This window comes from Pleurodeles waltl, chromosome 5, assembly GCF_031143425.1.
Source record: "Pleurodeles waltl isolate 20211129_DDA chromosome 5, aPleWal1.hap1.20221129, whole genome shotgun sequence".
NCBI lineage: Eukaryota > Metazoa > Chordata > Amphibia > Caudata > Salamandridae > Pleurodeles > Pleurodeles waltl.
The window spans coordinates 1371805123-1371823167 of record NC_090444.1 but is presented as its reverse complement, the minus strand read 5'-3'; the positions used below and the strand labels follow the sequence as shown (position 1 = coordinate 1371823167).

Genomic DNA, 18045 nt, shown 5'->3' with positions numbered 1-18045 from the left:
TCCTCGAGATTTGACCCTCGGGTAGTTGAAAGGGAAATTAGGTGGCAAGTTTGTAATTTTGTCCTGAGGGCTGTACTATGGCACATTTCTCTTTTCTTAATTTCACCCAGAGATTCTAGGCATTTGGTAGCATTCCTACTTAGAAGGTAGCTGTTAAGGTATGTGGAGAACAACCAGATGTCTCAATTTTAAATCTTCTCACCAAATAAAGGAACAGTGCAATGTCTAACATGGATCCTAAGCTTCCCTTCAGTGCAGGTCATGTGTAAATGCCCTTGATCTAGTCCCTAGTGCAGCTGAAAGAGCAAGGTGACCTGCAGGTGGTGAGGCAGGCCAAGTGCCACAGTAATTTAAGTCTGACAATCGTTTGTGGTAAACAATTTTCCAGGGCGCAGATAGTGGGTACAAGAAGGGTAACATGCTACAATAAGAGCAGAAGGGTGGCTGGCTAATGTGGAAAGGAGAGTCTTCTGCTGTGGCACCATTTGTATCCTGTCTACTATATATTATTCTTGTCAATGTGCATATATAAAAACCTAGATTCTAATAACCATGTGGTAACCTCTCAAATCGAGCACTCCCACGGGAGCAGAACAGTAGCATGGATATCAGAAATGGGGTGTAGCTGCTGGCCACCTTGGAATTGTGACCCAAATCATTTTGACTTCTTTTGAAAAACAAAAACAATCTCTAATAAGCTTTCAGCTCACACATGGTCGGATTGGTGTAAGCAATTGTCAGAATCCCTTTCAGAGGGTCACTGGCAAGCTGAAGTTACTTGTCCCAGCTGTAGTGGTGGTGCATCTCACCATCAACTTCCTGAGGCCAATCACATAGTCCACCACATCCTACTGTGGAGTATCTTTGGGGCTGATGGGGCAGTCACCATCTTCACTGAGAAGGTAGGTTCACTTCAGGTACCCCATGATAACGGAGCACAACACAGATACTTAGAAAAAAAAGAAAAAGAAAAAAAAAAAACACATAGAGGACATCCAGTTCTGCAGAGACTGAGGTTTCTTAATCTGATTAACGTGAGTGGACCCTTCAACGGGGTATCCATATAGAACTTCAACAGGACTGAACCATACACCTTCTGCAAAATCTCTCCCTAGGAAAACTAGATTCATGGCAGGAGAAGATCTCACTTCCTCCAGAGGTTCTCAAGTAGCATTCCCATCATGATCTTCAGTATCTCCTTAAACTTCTCCATGAAACCAGTGGTTTGCAGGAGGTATGTCGTGGGGAAGTGGTATGTCACAACTGCTTGCTCCCACATCTCTCTCATAGAAGAGGAGATAAAGTTGGATCCCCAGTCAGAAATGACCACCCTTACAAATTCGACCTAAGAAAAGATCCCCAGGAGAGCTCGCTACCACGCTTGCAGTCATGCTCCTCAGAGGTACCGCTTCAGGATACCTGTGGGAGTCAAATGAACCTACTATGTGTATTACCCCCACTCAAATGGAACACCTACTACTGGTAGATTTCTCCTGCCTAACTTAACCACTCTTCTGACAAGCTGGACACATTTTTCAAAACCTCTCTGTATCTCTGTGCATCCCTGGTCTGTAGAACAGCAGGGGGCTAACCTAGCTTCGTTTTTCTATTGCCCAAGAATGTCCAAGGGTCCTCCCAATGACACCTTGCACGAAGATGACAAATTCCTGTGCACTGACAGAACTAGCCTTCTGCTAGGATCCTGGCTCAGGATTCACTGGCTCACTGAACAGCAGGTCCATCCTCCCAGCCACAGTGGTTACCACCCACTTCTTTACTGACCTATTCCTGGGTTTCCTTCCGAAGTCCCCCAAGTGTTGGCCACTCTTCCTGTGAACTGCGTAAGTCAAGTCAGGCGAGCCTTCCGGCAGCTAACAATCACTGCAGATCTGGATGCAACCCAAACTCCAGCACCTGGTTTGCGACTGGAACCTCATCTTCCCCTCCCTCTGGAGCAGAAGCAATGAACTTCAAGGACCATGCCTTTCTGTAGTCTTGCCTTTCATACCAACTACCTCCTGGTCCCTTCAAATCGGGAATGGTCCAAGTATCGCTCCGAGACTGTCATGCAATCTATGCTCTGATCAACACACCTTATGTGGCCCAAGCCAGAATATTCTGGTCCTGGCACCAAGTCAGAGACAAACAGAGACATTCAGTACTTTGCTTTTCCCTTTCCCCAACACTAACCATGGCCGCCTTGAAATGAGCTCAATTTCTGCTAGGGCAAGCAGTTCTCCATGCCCTCCCCATTGACAACCAAACCTGTATCCTTAGTACCAGGGATAATTTGCTCAGGCTCAAGGTACTTCCTTTCAATCAGAGTAGAAGGCTTCAGTATCTCTTAGGAAAGGCACTTTGCAATTATACTAATTTCCTGCACAAAGGCACAAACCGGGCCCCTTCACCTGTGTATAGCATGATCGCTATCACGGATCTAGCTAGTACAGGGTATTTCACCGACAGCTTCTCTTGAAGTGCCCCACCTGCTAGCACTTATAGCAAGTCACCATCTTGGAATTGGAACTGCCATCCCTTCTCATAATGCTCCTTCCCAAAAACACCATTACCATTTAGATGTCTCCTAGGCCCTCTCAGGGTCCCAAGGCAATTACCCTGGCCCTTACCTTCTAGGACCTTTTATCACCCTGTTAGCTAACCAACTGTCAGACAATGCTGCAAGCCTCTTTGGATCCCTTTCTGTGCGATCAGAAAGATAGGTAGGGCACTCCTCCTTGAGTCGTGCTGTCACATTCAAGTTGTTAAGGGTCTGAAAATCCCTGGCCTTCATTCCTCTTATCTACTCATTTCAATTATTCAATATTCTGTGAATCTACTTCTCAAATAGAACACCATCTACTCTCGCCATCCTTGACCCTTTGAAGGTACTGAAACCTCCTAATCAGAGCGACCTTCATTTTCTCATAGACCATCTGGTCTGCCACAGGCATCCTTCCAAAGACAGCTGTCCCTTCCAATGGCATGTGGCTCATTAAAGCACCTCCTTCAAGGCCTGCACCTTACAAGGGACCTCAAACAACCCTTATCTTCACCACGGAACCCTTCTGGCATACGGGGATCGCAAACAGCACACAAAGTGGCAGCTCCTTTGGGTCACAACACTGCATGGGCAGCAGCCAGCTTCTTGTCACATTGATGCACCACAGTGACCACCCTTATCTTCACCACAGCCCCCACCTAGCATTTAGGGGTCCAAACATGAGCACTCAGGCGGGTGGCTTGATTGGTGCAACAGTCAAGACGGACCCAATATCTCTCACACTGCTTCAGGGATACACTCAACAGGATAGCCAATAGACTTTGATCCCTCTGGGCGCTCTCCTCCTCTTCACAGGGTCCTCTGATCTTGGCAGGCAGATGCTGGTGCTCAAGGCTCCAGGACGAGTGGTCTTGATTCTCCTGGGTAATGTCTCCTCCCCCAGTTGGAAACTAGCATACATTAGTCTCCAGTCCTGGTCACAAAAGGCAGAAGTCATGAGGAACATCTCCACACTGATGTACAGCTCCAGTCTTAGAATTTAGGGACACTCAATCTACCCTTTTTATAATATTTTCTAGATAGAGATATGATTTAGTGTCTGAGTCTTTGACATCTGTGATGTGAGGATTGTCCTCAAGAAAGTGCCCACCCCTCTGTACTGTCCTTTGTACAGGAAGCAGTTTGTCACAGCAGGAACAACTCCAACTCAATAGCCCCACACATATGCCAATGGAGTGACTAGAGGATCACACCTGGATGTTAGCCTCACTGATACTTGCCTATCAAAAAGTTAGCAAGGCCTCCCAGCCCTCGTCATTAGGATTAATCTATCAGCCCAATCTCCTTCCTGAAATGCACCCATGCCCCATTGACCAGCAAACCTTTTTGAAGGGCATAATATACACTGAGCCTCCCTTATTCCAGTGTGTGTCCCACCCATCTTTCAGGAACACAAGCAATCTACAAATCTGTCTGAGATGGCCCGCCCCCTCCATATGCCTCTTCAAGGCCCTTGGCATCCAAGCATGCATACATTACACCATATGCATGCAATTGCACACCTGCTGCACAGCTATACATATTAACATGATATAGGCAAAAGGCAAGGTAGGTACGTAGCAGCATAACTTTCCATGAGTGGGCTGTAGGCCTCACTCCAGTGGCACAGGTAAAAATGTATTTTCACTTTACGGATCACTGCCAGAAAAAGGGTATGCTGCCACCACTGCACTCATGCTTCTTAACTCTGAGAAGGCAGTAGCCCTTTACCACTACCAGGGTAATGCTTTGAGCATTCATCCCTATCTAACAAGACCACAATCCTTGAGAAAGGTCTAAGTCATAGCACACATGCATGATCCGTGTTTGCACATGATGAAAAACTGTTGCCAAGAATCCAGATATCGGTGCAGCTGAGGCACTCAGGACAGGGGTGCAACAACCATCTTGTTGGACTTGGCCCTTACTGCTGTCACTCCAGGTTTTTGCCTTCCTGTGCCTTCTTTTTTTGTTTTAAAACAGATTTTATTAGTTTTACATATTGTGGCCTGTGGGCCCGTAAAATACAAGTAAACAAGCTGAAGTAAACATTGTGATAAACATCTTTCAGGTAACTAGGACTATGTTTTTGCGGGCAGCCTCGCAATTGGAACAACGGCAGCTCAAGTCCAATGCAAAAATCTAGCCCTCGCTTCCACATGTCCTCTGCCTTCTTTTGCTGAACTTGTGTTTGTTGGCTTTTAAGACTCTACACACTTTTTCTCCAGCTAACCAGTGTTAAATTGCTCGTGCAGTCTCCCTAAACATGGTAAAATTGGCATTCACCTAATTGGCACACAACTTACTTGTAAGTCCCTAGTAAATGGTATTACATGTACCAAGGGCCTGTAAAGTAAATGCTATTAGTGGGCTGCATCAGTCATTGTGCCACCCACTAAAGTCACCTTTTAAAACATGCCTCAGGCCTGCCACTGCAGCCCAGAGTAAAGTTATAAACTGCCATTTCGACCTGGCAAAACCTAAACCTTCCTTATTAATATGTTGAAGTCATGCCTAAGGTACGTACGTCCTAAAGGCTCATAGGACAGGGTACACTGTATGTCAAAAGCAGGACGTGTGTTTACGTTTTTTATTTCCTGACCTCCTAGACCCTGGGCAGCGCCTGGGGCGCCACCGAGACCTATTTTGGTCAGCCTGCTGAATTTCAGGGACAGCGATTCTGCCCTATGCCTGGCAAGAGAGAAAGCCCCCTTGCAGTATCAGGGCATGTGGGTGTTAATATTTCCTGATTTCATGACTGCGGTCCAGGAGGCGCGGCACAAGTTTGCAGAGGCAAAACTACAACTACGCAAACGTGGTATCTGATATGGAATGTTGTATCCAGCATGGCTGCGGGTCAACATTAATGGCAAAACACGCATTTTTGACAGCCCATCCATTGCCCTAAATTTTTGTAAAAATATCGCTAAATGACGTATTGGAGACTCTGGGAGGGCATGGGGGCTCCCCACCTGATCCACAAAACTCGACCAGTTTGGAAATGTTCCCATGAGGGCAGCCCAGATGGACAGTCTGAGCGCCAGTGGTGTGGACATCAGTGGATCTGGCTTATGTGCATTCATAAAGTGCGAGTGAGTCTCTAAAGGGTGCCCAAGTAACACATTGGGCTGACCCACTGGACTCCTCTAGAAACTCATCACAGGTAGATCCTAAATTAGTGAGGACATGCCCTTCGTGGTGTTGCTTCCCCCCCATGGTGGATACCACATGCATCTTTTGGGGGATTGCTTTTTTGTGTTTGATATATGTGTTCTATCTGTCCTATTGTTGGGGATTCATCGGACAGTTTTTTTTCTGGGTGTGAGTGGGATAATCTTTCACATAATTGTTGCCTACCAATTACATGTTACTGCTTTTGTGCACAGATTGCCAACACTTGTATTAATTCATACACATACATATACCCAAATACATGACAGGCTGTAGCTCTGGCAGGCGGGCTGCCCTGGAGACCGTCTTTGTATCCTAGAATATTCGAGGTCTGAATAATCCTCACAAAGGCAAACAGGTGCTGCAGTACCTGAATAGATAGAGAAAGCATTCCTACAGGAGACCCACCTCCTACCACCAGACACGCACAAATTTGCAGCTAGCTGGGGTCCTCACAGGTATTTCTCTTGTTATAGCTCATACTCCTGTGGGGTCTGTACATTGATACATAAGAACCTGCAGTTCCACCCCATTCCCACCTCAACAGACGACCAGGGCAGATATATATTGGTGGCAGGATAGTTGGCCGGACACCGGGTCCTGTTAGTAAATGCTTTTGTCCCAAATACAGACGACCCTGATTTTTTCTGCACCCTGCTGTCCCAAATAGACAAATTGTGAAAAGGCTACATCATTATGGGTGGAGACTTTAATATGATTATGGAAGCACTCCGTGAAACCACAGCGCTAAACCCCACTGTCAAACCTCGAACCTTGCAGATTCTGCGGACTTCTGTAAGATCTACTGGCTAGGTGATCTCAGGCTAATACAAAACACCCTTGCCTCAAATTACACATTTTATTCAGCTCTGCATAACACATGGACACGGATAGACATTTGGCTAGTTTCAAGCGCCACCACTCTAGGTGGACCACATCACACATCTTCCACGCATGTTGTCAGACCACTCCCCGGTCAAGCTTCTCTGTAAGATCCCACAGACTGTCCCACAAGAGCATAGATGGAGATTTCCCACGGCATTACAAGACACGATCTTCCGCACCGAATTACAAAAAGAGAACTTTGACCTCAATAAAGGCATGGTGACCTCTTACGCTACCTTATGGGAAGACTTTAGAGCATACGCGAGGGGGGTCTGCATAGCGAAACAAGTGGGAGTCCTGCGCGATATCTGCAGCAATCTCTCCAGGGCAGAAGGGGCACTAGCGGAGCTGGATCGCACCGATGCACTGCATAGTTTGCAAACTAATAAGAGCCATCGGGCCTCCCTCATGGAGGAGTTTCAAGACCTTGCCAAGGGCGAAGTCCAATATTTGGGCAAGTTTGCTAGCGCCCGGCTGTACGGGGAGAGGAGCGACCGGGCCACACCCTGGCAAACCTACCGAGACCCTCTAGGGCAGTGGTCTCCAAACTTTTTCATGCCGCGCCCCCCCAGTTGAAAAATAAAAATCATTGGAGCCCCCTTCAGAATGTTTTCACAATTATTTTATAAAGATCGCAATGTTTAAATAGGTCTAGATGTATTTAAACATTACAGTTAAGTACTGTTACCTTTGTAAAAATGCAATAACATGTTTTTGCTTAAAACAAAACACTGTCATTTGTGTAATTACTGTTTTGACCAGAGCTTGGCGCCCGCCCTGGGATCACTTGAGGCCCCCCAGTTTGCAGACCCCTGCTCTAGGGCCTCCGCGCACATACCGGAGTTGTACACGGTGGACGGCGCAAACATAACTGACACAGCAGGGATACAATCCAAGTTTCTCACCTACTGCATGCAACTACATACCTCCACCTAGAACGTTGATAACCCAGCCCTGAAACAATACCTTGACTAAATAGCCATGTGGCTAAATAGTGTGGCTTATGAAAGCACAACAACAGTTTCTGGCTGAATCATTCACATGTGAAGAGATCATACTTGCAACAGAGGCTCTAGGGCCCCTGGACTCGATGGGTTCATCAGCGCTTCTACAAGGCATATAGGAACGTACTAGTGCCATACCTATTGGAAGTGTACACCAAGGAACTGGAAACTGGCATACTACTGCCTACACTTAGAGAGACAGTTATCACACTGCTGCCGAAGCCAGGCAAAGACCGAGCAAAATGTAGCTCCTATAGGCCAATTTCCCTAATAAATTTTGATAATAAAATCCTGGCTAAGGTTCTAGCAACATAACTGTCCTGCTGGACAGGGTCAGATCATCAGCGCAATCAGGATTTGTCTCACAGTGATCAATAGCCATTAATCTCCGTACATTGTTTGACACGCTTAATAGAGTCTCCTCCATGATTCCCGCAGCAGTGGCACTCCTGGACATGGTGAAGGTGTTCGACTCACTGGAGTGGCCATTTTTAATGGCAACTCTTCATAAGCTTGGCATCCCCCGCAGCTTCCTTTCCCTGATTAAACTCCTATATACTGAACCAACAGCAAGACTTAGAATTAATGACACCCTGTCCCCAACCTTCCAGATTACAAGAGGTGCACAACAGGGATGCCCGTTGTCCCCCCCTTTTTTATAATCACCATGGACCAATTAGTAATACACCTGCAAGAAAAACATATACAAAGAGGACTTCAATTCAAAACTGGGCCATTGCTCATATCACTATACGCAGATGATCTGCTGCTGTTTTTAAGGAACCCTGGGGATAATTTAGACCCTGTTCTACAAGAAGTGGCCCGATTCGTTACATACTCTGGGATGCGAATCAACTGGTCTAAATCTGAACTCTTCCCACTCAGACAAGACGTCACCTAGACAATCATCTTTCCCGCTGACATGGTGTGATGAACACGTCAAGTATCTGGGAGTGTACATACATAGAGACAAGAATCAAGTGGTCTGACTCAACTATGGGATCGCCCTGGACAGACTGTCCACACAAGTAGAGCGATGGGTCTGTCTCCCACTGTCAATGGCAGGCCGTACAGCCATTATTAAAATGGTTGTCCTCCCCCGATTTCTATAACTATTCATGAACATTTCAATACCACTCTATAATTCATTCTTTTCTGAACTTAGGAGACTTCTCACACAACTAATGTGGGGAGGTAGGCGCCCTAGGATCCGTTGGGATGTCTTAACACTTTCCTATGAACATGGCAGATCGGAGTTCCATACTTCCAATTTTATTATATAGTCGCACATGGGCCATTTTGCATCACACTGGTACCACCCGGATGCCAGGTTGCAGTTTAACATATCCGAAAGAGACCTTACCTTCCCAGCTCCCTTATGCTCTCTCTCCTCCCAGAGGGATATCCACTAGACCCCAATCATATACAAACAGTTTCAGCCAGCTGCTGGGCATGGCATAAACTGACCCGACTTCTCCACGCGGACCATATCTACTCACCTGCATTACCCTTACTAAGTCACGCATGGCTTCCTATCACGAGGGACAAACTTGTCCAACACACACTCTCCAAATTTCCAAATTTTTCCTTCATACCTTTGGTGACTTGTTTCAGGGCGTGGGGGGGGAGGGGAGGGAGGGGGGGTTGGTCATGTATTTTCAAGGACGGAAGACATAAGGTTCACCACCACAACTAAAATGGACCACTTCGTGTTCGGGAGCCTCCAAAGTGCCCTACAAGCGCTGGTTCCCAAATACCCCCTAGCACCAGATGACTTTAAACCCCTTGATTATGGATACTGAAGGGGACAGATTGGTATCTCGATTATTTTGCACATGCCTTAGCCAATTACCACCACATGACACTAAGCTGTGTGCCACCTGGGGGGAGGAAATAGGATGACCAATCACGGATAAAATATGGGTGACATGCTGCTTTTACAAACTCGAATAATCTTTATGAACTACCACCACAGACTCATACATTATAAATTTCTATGACGGGTATATGTAACGCCGGCGGCTATAGCCAAGCTGGACCCCACACGCTCAAACTGTCCTAAATGTATTGGCCCCTCAGGCAGGCTTTGCACATATGACACAGGCGTGCCCTTTATTGGCGCAGTACTGGCAGGATATTTTTGGCACACACTCTTTAATGCCAGAAGCTGCACTAGACCTCTGCCCTATGCTCACACTTATGGGTTACTTAGCCGGCATTCCCACATCTGTAAGATGGTATACGGCTCTAGCCCTGCTATTGGCAAAACGTGAACTCGCCATACACTGGTGCAATAAAAAAAAAACACCCACAACAGGAGCATGGCTACACAGTCTTATCTATTACTATACTACCAGCGAATTATATGCAGGGCTTCAACCACCCACACCACGCCCCAAAAACATATGGCAGCCCCTGCGCAACTATCTGATGTTTGCTGACCTAAACCCAACATTACACGTTTACAGGATGGCCACTTGCAAGGACTGTGGTAAACAGAGGACAATGAGGTACGTGCGGTACAGAACTCAGATGATGTCTGTCTGTCTGTCTGTCTGTCTACTGCATGTATACTCCCAAAATGGTTGGGATATTGTAATGCCTGTACTCACATGGAAGATGTAATGTTTGGCATAATGAGTTGTATACAACCTTGAATTAATGGTAGCAATCTGTGCTTTTTCTTCTTGTCCTGCTTGTTTTATATTTAATTGACAAATTATAAATAAAAAAAGTCGGATTTTAAGTTACTAATCTGAAAATGCCACTTTTAGAAAGTTGCCATTGTCCCGCCCAAAACCAATAATGCCTTTCTGTCAGTGTCCTGAGTCACAAAACTGAATGGCTCTCCTGTTATGGTTTCTGTATTGTTCCAGACAGTGAGACAAAGAAAACCTAGATAAGAGGAAAGGTGAACTGCCCTGATTACATTTCAAAGGGCCCCGTCTGGACCAAACACAGAGGGACCTGACACTACGCCTGTCCTTGCCTTTGTCACCCTAGGCAGTTTGGAGCACCAGGACCCGAGGATCAGGGAATTCCTCCACACAAAGGTTGGCACCAAGTATAAAAAAAAGACCTTCAAAACCCCTCTTCAAAACCCTCCTGGACCTGTGCCGGAAGGACTGCATTACTATCTGAAGAGGAGACTGAACCTGCTTGCCTTGATCCCAGGCTACCCAGAGTGACTGCAAGGATCGGTTGGCTGACCTATTGTGTGAGTTACAGGGACAAAGCAAGCTTGCAGAGCCCTCCCTGCAGCTGTCCAGCTGATCTGCAGCAACTGGGCCTGCCTGAGACTTACTGCTAGCCTCAGCTGGAGTTCCTGATTCCCAAAAGGTGAACCCCCTCCTCCCCAAAGTCCAGGACACTCAGCTGGCATCAGTGAGAATTCCTCCTAATTAAAAGGTGAAAATCCTGAGGTTTGGGCTCCTCGCAACTGCAAAGGAACCTCTTTGCACTGAAAATCAGCTGTGCGCCTCAACCATTATCGTGAAGCTCCAGCGAGACCTGCTCTTTGTACCGACAGCGACCAACCGCGATGTCAGGCAATGCGAGATCTGCACTTTGTACAGACAGTGACGTCCGCAATGAATGACAATGGGAATCTCCGGCAACGAGCAGCTTTTCTGTGACAGTCTGTGACGCCTCTTGACGAAAGCCTTCTCTTCGTAGTACCGTCCAATGTGAATGGAACTCTTCGTGCCAAACTTGAGGTGCTAACTCCTCAGCAGGACTAACCTGGACCCTGTATTTGGTCCGCTCTCCATCCGGTCGGCCTGAACTTGTAACTTTACCTGGTCCAGCATGACCAGATAATCACGAGTGGCATTTTCTGCATCTTCACCCTATTTTTACTAAAAACTTTAAGATGAATATTTCTGCTTTTACTGATTGCATTTTGTTCGTTTTGGTGTCATTTTATTTATTAAAATGTACTCTATTTTTTTAAATTACATTTCTGGTGTTATGTTTTCACTTTATTACTGCTTGCTGCAAAATACTTTACACACTGTCTCTATGTTAAACCTGACTGGTTCTGTGCCAAGGTAACCAGAGGTTTAAGCACAGGTTAATTTAGTGACTTTTGTAGTCCCCCCCCCTATCAGAACTATGGTTGTTGACTGAGTGATGCTTCCACCCCTCTCAACAAATAACCCAACTTCTTACAAAGATAATCTAAGGGAATCTGAAAAGGGGTGGTTGATTCAGAAATAAAAAGCAATCCCTGTTCTGGATGTAAATCCCTTGTCGTGCTTTTCCTCATGCCGAGTTTCTACCATCAATTTGTCCCCGTGGATCAAGTGGCCCTTTCGGTCTAATGGAATGCCACTCTGTAGGGGTACCCAGTCAAGTCTTATCTACGGGAGGGCAGAAAAGGTGGGGGTTAATTTTTTGGCTACTTCATTTTATTGGTGTCTCGCTGCACTTACAGCTGGTTTGAGGAAGGTGAAATATGGACATCATGTGGAGGGATTTGTGGAATGGAGGACTGTGTTGAAGGCACTGCCCCCTCGCAAAAAAAAAAAAAACGTTTCTTAGAGGGAAGCCTTTCTGACAGAGATTGTGATCCTATCTTGAGTCACTAACAGTAAATCTTACGGACTGGGCTGTTCTCCCATTTACAACTGCACCACTGTCTTCTTCGGGGCCACATGGAGCTGAAGCTGTGGTCACAAAGGTACCTGCAGCTTGTGGCCATTGGAGATGAATAGCTCCAGCTGATTCTGAATGTGGAAGTGTAGACATCTGCTCTCATAACACAGGAGACTTCATAATAAAATATTAACACCTGGTCTATGCAGCACCGGTGATTCTGCAGTTCGCAGAGGGTGGTTTGTAGGGACATGGTACCCACAGCAGCCTTTCTTTCCAGTAAGGGTGTATGGACTTAAAATGTCCCCACACACGCATCTACAGCACTTGAGAGGAAGTTTTATGGATGAAGGGGTCATGCCTCTAGCATACAATACATTAGACTTTATTGGTTAAAACGTATTAGGAATTCACACAGAGACAGGAATAATGTACATTTTATCGATTCAAAGACGTTAGCCATGATGGAGCACTAGATTTGGAAGTTTATATTTAAGCATGAATGACGTTTTAACATAGACTTACCATTTGCAGCTGCGCCTCTCGCTCTTTCTGCTCGGTATTATCAAGAATGAATGGTGGTGGAGGGGGCAATTCTGATGGCAGGAAGGAGTCACTAGTCTGTACACTTCTTGAAGTTATACCCGGGTTTGAAGCTGCTGGGGAAATGTCAATAATGTAAATGTTATGTACATAATGTAAATGTAAATAAAACGTTTAAAAGAACTCAGCTGCATGTCAGACATTTTGCATTTAGCTATCCATTCCTTTTTTCTGTACTGTGTTGGAAAAGTCGTTATGAAGAAAAGTTGAAGCAAACTGAAGTATGTAGTCTTTGCTGCTGTTAATCGACTAATCCTCAACGCTTGGATATCTCATGATTTATCAGAGGACAAACCTGAAAATTAGAAGTCAGATATTGCTATATTGAATCATGCATTTATGAATTACGGCGCACATATTATGTTATGGGATCTTAATAAGTAGTACATTTATAAGAGGCAAGACGTTTTGCCAATACAGATAGACAAACATCGAAATGCAACCAATTTATTAAGCTGAATCAAATAAGAGTGTTTTTAGGTGCCTTCAAGGCAGTAGTGATCTATAAAGCAATTAAGATCTTGAGGTCATTGCGATTTCATATTTGGGCTGGTGACCCTTCAAAGGGTGCATGAACAGAAGGGAACAGCTTAGTTCATAGCAATTACATCTATGACAGAGTAAAAAAAAGCATATGTTTATTACAGTGTTATGGATCAACGCTGTTTGTTCAATTTCACACCTAAAAGCATGGTATCCATTGCAGGAACATCAGAGCAGAGGTGATCATTACGTCCAAGAAGAATTTGCAGAGTTACTTTGCTAGGGGTTGCAGAGAACATGGAGAGAAAGCGTGATTTGTTTTATTGGTGTAGGCAACTAGTGATTGGATAAATACGATAATATTACATATCCTCAGATGATAGGTCAAATGAGAAAAGTCACTTTTTGGTTTACATGAAAAAGGTTGAGTTTGACCACTTGAGAAATCTGAGGACACAAGGATTCTATGATTATGCCTCATTTTCAACAGCTAGCACTGTTCAGGATATTGGTCTAATTTTCAGCAGATTGATCTTAGCTGGCCATCTCAGTGTAGGGATCTAGTCAGCAAGATCTCAATCTTTGACGTGTTCACTTTAAGAAAACTTGCATCCATCAAGTTAGTCAAAAAGATGAGAAGCTGGTTTCCAGCTCCTCTTTGGCGGGGGAAGGTTAAAAATCCATTCTGTGTAGTTGTGTATGTTGATTATGAAGACTCTGATCAGGTTATAGAGAAAGCTGATGCACACTGAAGGAAAACAGAGGGAGGGTTGACCATAGTGATATGCCATCAGGCGTAAGAAATGGGGACGGCAGATATAACAAAGCTACAGTTATCCTCATTGTTTCCGACAGAAAACATATAATCCTTGCTGAGTAACATGCAGGTCAGAAGAATAGAGTGGTTGCCAGTGTTAAAAGGCTGACAAAGGAACTAATAAAATTTTATAAAACTATAGCCCCATCACTGGCCACTTCTAGCCAACAGCATTGAAAATATAGTTATGAAAACAGATTCCTGCCACGTAGAGATGAAACGTACTTGGATGGGCCCCAGGGTGACACTGTTTTTTTCTTTTTATTGAAGTGCACATATATAATTAATTTAATAGATCGCATCATATATGCAAAAAGTATGCAATTTAGTTTGCTATTTTCACACAGAATAGAAAAAGAAAAACGTTATATTACACAAATTACAGGAAAAGTAAGAGGACCAAGGAACTTGGCAAAGGATAAAGTAAACAGAGCAACAACAGAAATGCTGATCAAAAGCCTCAATGCACCAGAGTTGCATATATCTATGCTATGGCAACTTGAAAATACTAGCTATATAATAAGAAAAAATCAGTCAAGATCAAACTCGAAACTTGCCTTAAGTAGGTAGGTAGTAAATCAGTCTATTTGCCCTCCTGCCTCTACGAGTAACTTCTGTTCATATAGTTCAATAGCCTCATGTAGTTATGAACTGAAGGGCACGTCCACCCCCATTTTTATGCATCCACTGATCAGTAGTGGAGAAGCATAGAGAAAGCGGTCATTGGGCCACCAATAATCTAGCAGTTACTCTGCATTTAGAAAAGAAATTAACAGGTGATTCCAAGACTGCGCATAACAGTCTAGAAGCATCAGGCAGTGCTCCAATGCACAATTAACCGCCATAATTTGCTCAATATTTATAGGATCGTACGTCTGCCTACTGAAAAGGGCTCAACAGGTAAACAGTAACCCCAGAACATGCTGGCATTTGGAATCATGTTACGTTTTTTAGTTCAGTTAGTGAATGCACAGCAAGCAGTGGTTCCGAAGAGGAAAAGGCCAAGTGCACCCCTGAAAATCTTTGAAGGGACGTTAAGTATCTTTTGGATGTACTGATTTGGCTGTGAGCATGAACTTTGGAGACAAAGAGAAGAGAGGAACTGAGTATTCTCAATACAACCTAAAGACAATTGGTGGTCTCTGACACAGGGTGCAGAACTGATGGGAAGCAGAGGAATGCTCACCCACAGCGGAGCGCAGGCCAGTGGTGTGCCTAGTAGGGATGCTCTCATGGGTAGACCTCCACCAGACTTCAATGCACTGAGACCGACCCAAAAGTTAAGGGTGTAATAGTGTAAGAGACTTGATAAGGATTTGTTATATATTTGAAGGTTTTATTGAAAGTTTGTGTTGTGTATGCAATGTCAATCTCTAATCTCCCAGCTTTCTTTGGAACCCCCTTTCATGATTTTTACACCTCAATTTAATGTTTCAATGTTCTTTATTGGATTTTTAATTTTTAATTCATTACAACACAGATGGCATACCCACCTCTAAAGCAATAAAACAAAACAAATAAAAGGAACAAATAGAGGAGGAGTAAAGAAAGGAAAATCCTCTACCTTGTAAAAATCTCACACTACTAACACTGAACTCTCAAGCTCTCAGTTTCTGTTTGAATTGTCCCACCTCAAAGCTATGGTACTTCTCTCCAAAGATATCACCCACTGGTTTCCATGTCAGTGTTTTTTAACTCAGTCGAATGTTTATCGTCTATTGAGCTTGTAGGTTTCTACATCCAGGAGGCCCAGCCTTCTCAATCTTTTGGGGCCCATGTGTCCCCAATACTCTGTTTAGATATTTGAGCATTAGGCCACAAATCTTCCCAAACGTATGCTCTGTGGCCCTATAAATAAACACTTCATGCCTCCAAATGTTTGCCATACTCTACATTCAACGTTTCAACATTGGTGCTGCCTCTTTTCCCTACAAAGCTAATATAGTTTTGCTGTCAGAAATATAAGAAAAACTGTGTTTCCCCTTGGGGACTGCAAAGGAACGATATCGCTAGTCGAACGTCCCAGAATGATCACCTAGGGACATCTCCCCACTTCACAGGAGGTTATTATGGCAATAGTATCAATATCTTCAACCCACAGTTTGATCAGAAATGGGCAGCCGCACATTATGTTTGTTTGTGTACTAATAACTACACACTGTTGCCAACAGTAATCTGTTTTCATCGCTTGAATTCCATGAGGCATATAATGCAATCTATGCAGTATTTCATAAAGCACTTCTTTTCTCTGGGCATGCCTAATGTGGATATTTCCTCCGATCAGCATCTACCCCAATTGCCTTTGCACCAATGGTAATTCCCAACTCTGTCTCTCATTGTACTTGGAAGGAAAAGCTCATGATCTGTGGGTTAATAATAACTTGTAGAAATCGGATAACTGACCTTTTCTGGATTCATATATTTTCAAGATATTTTCAAATTGATCGATTGAGGTCAACACTGATGAAGGGGAGTAACAGTAGTGCCTGAATTGCTCAACACCGGCTGCAAAAATGAAGACTATTTCAGTTATAATCTTAAAATTATTAATTACCTGAGGACAAATCAACAGTCACCAGCCTGAGAAAAGAGCAGAAAAGCCGGCAAGGTTGCGGGCATTAGAGGCTTTTACCCAAGGAGGCAGTGGGGTGGGGGGAGGGTTATGTGACACTTCCTATCAACCAACTCACTCAGATGGCTAAAAAAAGAGAAGAACAATGCAGCAAGGGAATATTTGCCACTTACAAACTGATCTAACAGAATGCTTGAATAGGTTTTAAAAATGAAAGCTTTAGAGACGATAAAGAAGATTGAAAAAAGGCTTGTTAGTTGATACAAGAAACGCAAGGGGTACTGCAATGAATAGCTGAATGAACAACTGCCAACAAGTCAGCAACTGAAGACCATGTACAGTATGCAGACAAGGCTTACATTGTTCAGAAACGTATTAACAGTTATAGGTTCTCAAAGACCAACTAAAAGAATTACCACATATGCCTGCAAGGGAACACCCTGGACCCAGGCCATGTTCACAAGAAAGAGCAGAGAGGATTAGTGGACCTGGTCATAACAGGTAAATGGTAATAACAAGGAAAAATAAATCAAATGGAGGAATCCCGAGGCAATGGTGGACCTCTTATACCCACAAACTGAGGGTGTCTTTAACAGCTAAAACCATGTAATATCCTAGAAGAGCTAAACATTGGGATCTATGGGGAAATAAAGATTATGTGTGGATAGCTGGGGAGTGGATTGTAAGTTCTGGTTGGTCATCAAAACTGAAATAGTCTGGTCAAAGGGTCCAGAAAAGAGATCTAGAAAGACTACATGTTCTGTTCATATTATGGCTCAATAACTTAATTTAATACAGGGGTGTGGAATTTAATAAAATATCTACTTGTATATGGGACAGATTGCTTCTTAAATCTACTTGTCTGGTAAAAAGATCTACTTGTCCCTTTGGTGCCATGCAGTATGGCGACAAATTATGGCAGCAATCTCATTATGTAAGAGCTCTGAAAATAGCCTCTCTGATTATGTGAGGGGTACTGCTAAAGTAGGGCTTGAATACTTGCAATTTCAATCCCTACTACAGCAATTTCCTTATTTTACCACCTTTACGTAGATCTACATACTGGGGCTGGAGGAAGAAGTAAACAGTAGTTCGAGGGCTGGAATGGCTTAGAGTCTGCAAACCTACTAACTTGCATGTTTTAAGGATTTTCAACAGCTCTTCTCTAACCTTTTCCTATAATGAGAAAGGTTGGAAATGTACTTCTTACATGTGAGGAAGTAGAAGTTCTTCCAAGGTTTGGAAAAAAGTGGTTGGAGGCAAAGTGAACTAATAAACACTCAAATTTTCACATGAGCAAACCTACACATGCATATTTGCTTGTACAAAAATATAGTTAACCAATAATTTCTAGAAGTATGATTTCCTGGTCTAC

At 44.1% G+C, this 18045-nt stretch overlaps 1 protein-coding gene across 5 annotated transcripts in view; it reads right to left on the bottom strand.

Moving 5' to 3' along the window:
- Nucleotides 1-18045, bottom strand: part of LCA5 (lebercilin LCA5) — a 193402-nt gene that overhangs the window by 29073 nt on the left and 146284 nt on the right. For 4 of the 5 annotated variants that reach the window (XM_069235634.1, XM_069235632.1, XM_069235633.1 and 1 more), the window contains exon 6: nt 12721-12854. In XM_069235634.1, coding sequence (XP_069091735.1) covers nt 12721-12854 — 134 coding nt within the window. The remainder of the gene's footprint in view (nt 1-12720; nt 12855-18045) is intronic. The other variant, XM_069235635.1, reaches the window with a different exon arrangement.